The sequence below is a fragment of the Pinus tabuliformis genome, chromosome 6 (genome assembly GCF_031772625.1).
Source record: "Pinus tabuliformis cultivar Carrire ecotype Pingquan chromosome 6, CPIR1, whole genome shotgun sequence".
Classification (NCBI taxonomy): domain Eukaryota; kingdom Viridiplantae; phylum Streptophyta; class Pinopsida; order Pinales; family Pinaceae; genus Pinus; species Pinus tabuliformis.
The window spans coordinates 5,114,720-5,124,006 of record NC_142292.1 but is presented as its reverse complement, the minus strand read 5'-3'; the positions used below and the strand labels follow the sequence as shown (position 1 = coordinate 5,124,006).

At 41.3% G+C, this 9,287-nt stretch overlaps 1 protein-coding gene across 1 annotated transcript; it reads right to left on the bottom strand.

Annotated features, from left to right (window-relative positions):
- Nucleotides 1-7,600: 7,600 nt before the first annotated feature.
- LOC149256924 (uncharacterized) lies at nt 7,601-8,452 on the bottom strand. Its single transcript, XM_089368697.1, has 3 exons — nt 8,238-8,452; nt 8,086-8,130; nt 7,601-7,973 (listed from the first exon to the last, which is right to left on the bottom strand). Exons 1-3 carry the CDS (start codon nt 8,395-8,397, stop codon nt 7,810-7,812), a joined length of 369 nt encoding a protein of 122 aa, XP_089224823.1. The 5' UTR covers nt 8,398-8,452; the 3' UTR covers nt 7,601-7,809.
- Between the last annotated feature and the right edge of the window lie 835 nt (nt 8,453-9,287).

Sequence of the window (9,287 nt, the reverse complement as noted above, 5' to 3'; positions counted from 1 at the left end):
TGTTGCCGAAAGGGCCAGTAGTACTGGGATTTGTTTGGCTAACTAACTCTGAACTTGGGTCAGGCCCCAACAAGCCAACAAAATGTTCCATTGCTGGGACTGGGATCTGCATAAAGATTTCTGATGTCGTGCCACTGGAATCTGACAAAGAAAGGAATTGAAGAGTGGTTGGACAGAGAGATTCACGAGTTCACAACGCAGGAAAACAGGAATCCACGATTATCAAAGGAAGAGTGGTTAGATTGCTACTTGTATACGGAGATCCATGAAATTTTCTTTGCATCCTTCCCCACTGAGTTGTACGAATGGCTCATAAAGCTAGCAGATAGCCAAGGAAGGTGTAAACTCAAGAAACCTATTGTGTGGACTCCAGAGTTGGTGCATAGACTGGAAGCATCGGAAGATAGGATTGCGCGTGCTGTCAATCACTGGCTAGATTGAATCATCAGTGGATTCATCACCGAATTTGCCGTAGATACTTCAGTAAGTTATAGCGAGGTAGAACGACGCTTCCTCAAGGGACTACGTGGTAAGTACGTTAAATCTTTGAGCACCTGTATTAAAATTCTACTGTGTGAAAAGTAGGTTATGCTAATAAATTGATGTCTGGGGCTATGCGGAGTGGGAGGATCTATAGAAATGAAGGTAGCATAGGACTAGAAACTAGCCCCTTGATTTCACCTCCGTGCGGAGGCAAAGAAGAAATCGCGAAGGTTTCACCAAGGAGTGCAATCAATCTGATAAAGAAAATAATTCCACGCATACCACCCCCACCCACACCACCACCAGTTTCACGATCTTCACCCCTGACTCCACCCATGCCACCTCTGCCACCACCGCGAAGTAGTATGGCCAGCACGATAAAGCTACTAGTGTTCAAAGGAGTAGGGAATGAAGATCCGAACCAATTTTGGTTCATGGTAAAAGCGGTATGGGAAGCACAAGGTGTCACTGATGACAATATAAATACGGCAACATTGTTTAGTGCACTGCAGGATCGCGTGCTGACTTGGTACATTAACCATTCCAATGAAAATCTGAATGCAGGGATAGCGGATATCCAGGCTGTGCTAAACAAGGAATTTAGTAGACCAAAATCGGAGGGACAGTAAAGTATTCGATTCAAGGAAATCACAATGCTACTAGGCAAAACCCCGTGGGAGCTGGATCAAAGATTGAAGTGCACAATTCGCGAAGCGAACATGACACTGACATATGGGAAACATCGCGAATGGTTTGTAGCATCATTAACACCACATCTACGGAATGCATTGTCACAACAAAGGCTAACAACTTAGGCTGAAGCTTTGGAGGTCGCGATGAGATTGCACGAGACTTTGATACAAGATCCAAACTTGGGAGTCCAACAGATTCACGTGGAGTTGAAAAACTTGTTCCTTGAGATGCAAAGTTTGAAACAAGACATGACGGCTCATCCAGAAGTGTGTGACAAGGTATGGTGCATAAAGTGCAAGGGCCAGGGGCATGACAAGGACCATTTCCCGGTGTTTGCGAATTACCTCGCGGGAGGAGGACCAATACCATTGAGACTGGAGGCACAAGGAGGGTCAAGTGTGGCGCCTGCATTATGGTGTGAGATTTTTCAGACATGAGGGAAGCATGCTATAGATAACTACCATCTATTACAAAAGTATACACAGAATTCCCAACAATTGTTCTGTAATTTCTGTAGGTCAGTAGGCCATGATGAGCGCACCTATAGAAGTTATGAACTAATGATGGATTGGACTCCTACCTACAAAGTTCAAGCCAGAACATAGGCCCTTGATCAAAACACAGGAATGGCGCGCACCATATTTTAGGGGTGTGGACGAGGCCGAGGAGGAATGGGACTAGGAAGAGGTCACGGCCAACTTATATGTTAAAATTGTGGAGGGACAGGACATTATGCCCGTGACTGTACGAATCCAATGTGGCCATCTTGCTTGTATTGTACATTGTTCAATCATGAGATGGAGGACTGTCTCACACTGATAGCGAGGTTGCGTGATAAAGGAGCATTCCAACCTCCCCTGACTTAGAGCCTGCAAATGATGTGATCTAAGCCACGCGAGGAACACTCGAATGTAAATATCGTGCTCCAGAGTGGTATTATGACAAGGGATGACAGAGGCAAGCAGCCTGAAGAAAGTACCTGGGTTTGCAAAGCATCATTGAAGGAACCAGAATTTGATTTGGAGCATGCTAAGAAGACATTCATGGAAGCTAAGAAGAGCTTCACAGATGCCTCCACTTCAAGAAGTAAGGACAGACTGGAGCCGGAAATGGACCCATCGACGCTCACTCCATTCTTGGAGACATGCATGAAGCTTGCGCAATAGCAAGGCTGTGAAGGGACTACAAGAACTCATAACTAGATGTGCTAGGACCGTGCCAGTAGAATTGTGCATAGTCAGGAAGCTCGGATAGCATGTGATGTGAAGAGGAAGAGAGATGAGATTGACCGCGTAGATCGGGGAATATGAAATGGATCAAGTGATTTTGGATCTAGGATCGGATGCGAACGTCCTACCAAAGAAGACATGGGAGTGCATGGGCAGGCCTACGCTGCAATGGTATCCTATCGAATTGCGAATGGTGAACCATCAAAATATCCTACCTATGGGAAGATTGTAGGGAATAATAGTAGATATCGAAGGTGCAAGCGCACTAGCAAATTTCTAAGTGATAGAGATTGTTGATGACAACAATCCCTATCCACACTACTAGGAATAGATTGGGCCACTAAAATGAATGGAGTGATAAATCTGAAGAAGCGCAAGATGATTTTTGAGAAAAAGTCACTCCGCGTAGTGGTACCTTTAGACCCTGCGGAAGGATCGCGCTACATAGAGCCAGTGCGTGACTATGATAGCGACGATGATCTAGACTGCATTTACAAGATAACTACGTGGGAGAAATATTGGGTATATCCAACCGCAGATGGCCAAATATCTTAGGAACATGAAAGCTCATGCACATCAGATTTTGACGAAGAAATAGAATGATGGCAGAACTGATGACATGAGGTAACCACACTCAACTATAACATGATGACAAGGTTGCTACATAGCATAGCTATTAGCAACAGAGGTAAGAGATCTACCTACGTACGATGGATTAGGTGAAGTCGAGGAGTTCCTGAACAAATTTGAAAAATAAGTGCTGGAACAACAGAGTTTCGACGCTCTGAAATGGGTATTGCACACTACGCCTGCAAGGTGGTGGGTTACACACCAGCAGAGTTTTGAGGACTGGCGTGAATGCAAAAGGATGATGTGCCTACAATTTGAGAAGCCTCAAATGTAGATAAAATCCCAGTATGATGGATGAAATGGCCTGCACAACCACCTTTCCCGATGGATATAGGCATATGTTGTGCAACCTACCCAAAGGCACACTGTCCACGCGGTAGGAAACACGATCGTTAAGCAGGAGTGAGAAAGACAATGGCATGAACAACCCCTCTGTTTGGGATCAAGAGGTATGATAAGACCAAGCGGGCAGAAGGTTATCCGCTTGGAAGCCTTTGAAAAAGTGTGTGAAGTATTGAACAGGGTCCATAATGCGAAATGGACTGACTGGGACCTGCACGTACCAGCAGTTCTATGGGCATATAGGACCACGTGCAAGAAGCTAACCGTACAGGCACCACCAAGGTTGGAATATGAGATGAGCACTGTAAGTCCTCTAGTACTTGAAAAGCCTAATCTAGCACTGCTAGGGACGATGGTTCGCAGAACCTTGGAAGCAGAAATCCAATAGGGAAACCTTATACTCCAAGAACTTGAAGACAAAAGGTACGGTTAAGGAAGAAAAGCCCTCTGGTAAACGTGGAAGTCAAGAAGCTGGAGGACAAGATTAAGGAATATTTTATCGCTGAAAAAACTAGGATGGTAAGGCAAGGTGCGTATGACCATGCTGACATGTTTGATCACTAACGCTGTGAATAATTGATCAGTTTGATGCCTTGGCATGGACCGCATATTCCTAAGCATAGTGACCAGGGTAGCGTGTTGCAAATGGTGAAGTGCACGATGCTGACCGTAACAATGAAAGGTGGGGATTCTCTGGGAACCACGATGGAGGATAGGATGGAACTTTTCACGGGTGGTGCGACCACCTGACTATCCAAAGGAAGGACAGCCTTAGAGCTCCAAGTAGTTGAAAGGAAGCGTGGGACCATAAACTACTCTGCCTGGAAGCTGCGCGAGGTTAGATTTGCGCACAGAAACCAAAAGTCACAAGGTCCACGACCACGCAAGGGGGGCTGTGCTACCGCGCCGATTGGCTAGAAAGTGACCGTTGAAGTCACTATTCATGATGGGATGCTTGACTTGAGGCCAAATGGAGCAGGTGGAAGGAATTTAAGACACGATTTATGGGCAAGATTTTGGAAAATCTACCGCCAAGAAATCATTAATGAACCGGAATTGAGGGGAATAGTCAAATTCAAATTCAAAAAGCACTATAAAATACAAAGGATTTCCTAACAAACAACACTTGGTCATTTGCGAATTGAGCGATTGAGAAGAAACCTGAGTGTTGTGAGTCGATCGTTGATTGAGCCCCTGAGTTCGCGAGTGCTATATTTCCGGATGAGTACGATGGAAACTGCTAAGGATGTCATGGACATAACAGAAACGACCACCGAGGAGGCCACGTAGGCCCTAACTGTGGGGGATGTTCCAGAAGGCACTGAGATTGTGGTAGAAATCTCGAAACCACCACGTATGCCAAGACCCAAGAAGGACAAACAAGCTATGGTCCCTATATGTGTGTCCCCACAGAACCCATAGCACACCAAACTGTCAATGGAGGAGAAGGGGAAAGTTGTCACCATAGAGACGGACGAGGAAGAAGAAGATCTAGAGGATATTATCATCATGAAGGAAGAGGATGAAGGCATGGAGGAGGACACTCAGCCTGCGTGCTCTACAACAAAATTGCTCGCCTATGTCCCCGCGCAAAAAGGGAAGGCGAAAGTGCCCAAGGACTTGGACGAGACCAAGAGCTCGCTCCAGACCTCACTCCTCCCAGACAATATTATGTTTGAAGGCACGCACCTGGGACACGTGCCGAGCCTAAAATTTGAAGATTGGGACCTCGTTGACCAGTAGAAGTTCTCTCACTTGGAGACAAGGAACCTCATGAAGCATAAGCAGAACACTGCGGTGGGGGTTACAGATATAGAGCCGCGAAAGTGGTTACATGGAGTGGAGAAGGCTGGACTACTAAATTTGCATTGGGTGTTGCACTTCCACCGTGCACCAATAACCATTTTTGTCATCAAGCAGCTACTCTGCCTGGTGCATGATGGGTGTTTGTAGCTGGAGGAGCCCATCCCTATCACAGCATACCTAATTCACCGCGTCTCTCGGCTTCCATGCAAAGGAGAGGACCCCGCAGACATATCGGAAGGGAAGGGTAGTGACTTGGCCATTGCAGAGGCCATGAAGAAAAAGTACAAGATGGAAAAGAAAAAAGGGGCTATGCCATCTCCAACATCAAGGAGAAAGTCGTGCACATAGCAACCCAAATCCTAGCAGGAAAGGTCATGCGCAAGTGCCGCGTAGATGAAGTCCCCACACCAGTGGTAGCACTGGATGAGCAGTGCGCGGAGGGGGTCCAGTTTAACTGGTCTGAGTTCCTCTGCAAGGAATTTTTAGAAGATTGCCGCGAAGCCTAGGAACAAGGGAAAGTGTTCCATTATGCATGGTTGTTGCTATCCATAGTGCTCGTGGTTGGGGAGTTGTCAAAGGATAGTCAATTCCCCATAATTGACAGGGACCTACCATAGGCAGGGAAGTACACTTTGCTTTGGGCCATGAAGGATGCTAAGTGGATACGCAATAGAAAAATCTTCTCGGTGTTCATGGAAGTGAACCTCAGAATGGGGATCAACCATAAGCTGTGGTTTTCACCCACTATTTACAACAATCTATAGGGTTTTGTAGAACTTAAAGCAGGCATGCATAACATCTATATCAGGGTGCATAAGGACCTGACTAAACAGTGGACAAAGCTACCCTTCGTAGCTATTGACAACGTCATTTTCAGCATATTGGAGCATGGCCACCAGAGTGGCGCACCCCGCACATCGCATAAATCGAGAAGCCAAGTGGTGCATTTCACAGTTGGATGAAAAGTGAAGAAAATAAGCAGTGGCAGGAGAAGTGCGGGCAGCGCGGGACGCAACATAGAAAGTAGCTAAGCAGGAAAAGGCGTAGCAGTAGCAACAGCATGGGAGGCAGCCGCGACGACGGGCGAGGGCCAAACAATGCCTTCGCAGGGGCCGGAAGCAGAGGAAGCAGAAACAGAAGAAGGAGGTGCAGACCCACAAACCACGTCAACGCAGCTGAAATGCCAGCACCCAGCCAAGCGACTAGCGTTGTGGAAGAAAGTCAAGACCTCGAAATTGTCCATTGACCTGATCACCCTAACCGAGGGTGATCTGCACAACATCAACGAAGAAGTACATGATGTCACCAATGAGGCTCTCCAAGATTTCATGCAGGAGAACCAGATTGTGTTGGGGGCCCTCAAAGTGCAGTTGCAGGAATTATAGGTACGCCCCCCTCAGGTTGGTACAGTCAGATCCTTGACAACAGAGCAGATGTTGCGTGCGCAAATAACAAACACCATAGTGCTACCAGAAGGGGCACTAGTGGCATCAAATGAGGTCGACCGGCCTTCGGTTAGCACACTAAAAGATCTCAGTATCAATCTCGTAGCACTCCCACGCGAGACCTTATATGTAGAGGTCTAATCATAGGATTTTCCTAACCTGTATTGGAAATTAAATTAATAGTCTACAAGGCACATCTGTATTACTATAAGTAGTGTAGCCATATAAATTAAATGACTCGTAGAAGATGATAGGCATAAATCCATAATAATAATAAGCATCAAAACTCTTACTCTATTATAATTCTTATATACCCTAGATTAAAAATAAAATAAAAAGTCATAAAAGTTAACTAAATTATAACTTTATTTTAATTTTTCTTATTATTAATTCTAATGAGAATTAATATATTAGTTAAACATATATACGTTTAAAAAAAATCTAACAATATTCTTAACCTTGAGGATTCACTTCCACTTTATCATGGAAATTCTTAACTTGTAAATAGTTCTTTTTAGAATACCATGGACCAATACCATGACTTATCAATACCACATGCCTAATATTACATATGTTGATATAACATTTTCTTTAATTAATTAATTTGTGATAAATTAATTAAAATAATATAACTAACTTAGAGGTAAAATACTACTATGTATATTCCAAACATATTTTGCAAGAGATTAAATATTTACTATCCAACTCCTAATTACTTACTAATAAGTAAATTAAAATTATAGAAACCCTTTGAAATAAACCCTTTGAAATAAACATGCTTATTGACATAATTATTATTTTTTTAACTTAAATTAAATTTCTTCATACATCTAAAATTATATTAATTTAAATTTTAAAATTAAATAAATATATTGTATACTTTTGAAGATCTTGAAGGTAAATTTGTCTGCTGTAAACCATGATATTGATGGATAAAAATCTTAAATAGAAAATTTTGAAGTTGCCCATTGATAAATTGATAATAGGTTAATGCATTTTAGATTTAAATTTAAATCACAACATGAAATCGGTTTATAAATAACACAGTATCTAATAAACTCCACATCGAGGGAATTTTTGGACTGGACTCATTTATTTAATAACATCTGGGTAGCAGCTACACGGATTTTGTGGACACATCCACATTATTTATATTTCTATGGAATTTCTGGGTAACTGGATCAGGAACAAGACCGCTGGGTGCCGTCGCTCAGATGCAGAGTGCAGTTGCCAGCGTTGGGCATCGCTCCTTTGAGAAAACAACAATTGCAGTACGCCTTTAATTGCTTGTCACCAGAGGCCGTGCAAGTCGTGTATGCCACGTCCAGGCAATATTGCGGACACGCTGTACAGACATTTACACACACGCCACAAATCACAAATTGAAACCAAAGCAAGCAATTACATGTAAAGTTTGATAACAAATAATTGCAGATATGAATTGAATTTATTTTCACCTTCTGCACCGGAAGCCAACATCGTTACTGTGAGAAGCAGAATACCTACAGTCCATGTAACATGTTAGCATTTGTATAATAGAGGACCCCAAATTTGCTTCAGACAAGAATGGCAGGTAATTACTCGAACCCTACTGTCCCTGCACACATACCTGCTGAGAGAAGAAGAAGATTTCCCGTTCGTGTGGAGAGGGCCATGATGATGACTTCACTGATCTCAAGCTTGTTCGAAATCAAAGATAAACTGGCAATAGATTCATTCAAAGCAGTCGTCCATTTATAGAGGTAGATTGCGCTACACTTGTTTGACATTTGAGATCAGATAAGAGGAGCAGAGCAGACTGCGCAGCAATTGTTGAATGGAGAAAGATTATTGATGCATCCGTTGGATACGCTGGAATCGGTTCAACAAGCAGCCGCCCTTGAAATGTTGTGCCCCATCCACAACATATCAATGATGGCTATCTAATATACCGTGGGCTAAAGTCCATTGCAAATTTCAAAAATGTTGATTTTTTTTTTTAAATAGTAGAAATTTAAATAAGGAAAAGTATTAAATTTTAAGATATTATTGTAAAGATAGGGGTTATATAGTAGTTATTAGTTGTTGTTTAGTTTAAATATAATTAAATTAAATTAAAAATTGTTATTTAGTTTAATTATAATTAAATTAAATTAAAAGATTTGTTATTTAGTTTAAATATAATTTAATTAAATTAAAAATAATATAGAGATTTTATTATACAACTAATAAAATATTATATTGTTGAATGTTATTATTAAAAATTAAGAAATATAATATTTATATTAAATATACTCTTTAATATATTTGTTTATTTTTTTATATATATTTATGTATTTTATTTTTTTATTAATATGTATAGTAGTTAATAGATAAATTTATTAAAATATGTTTTTAATACAATAATATGTTATTTAAAATTGAAAATAAAGAGAAAAAAATGGAAATAATAGAAAATGAAAAAAAGCAAAATTGAAAAATTAAATAAAGAGGAAATAAAAATAAAAATTAGTAACTAATGGAAATGGAAGTTACCAAACAACCTATAATAAAACCTCAACCAATCACTTTATAAATATATAAATTTAAATAATAATAATAATAAAATCAATATGAAACTATAAATAAACTGCATACATTTATATAAAAACAAATAAATAAACATACAAAACTAAATACT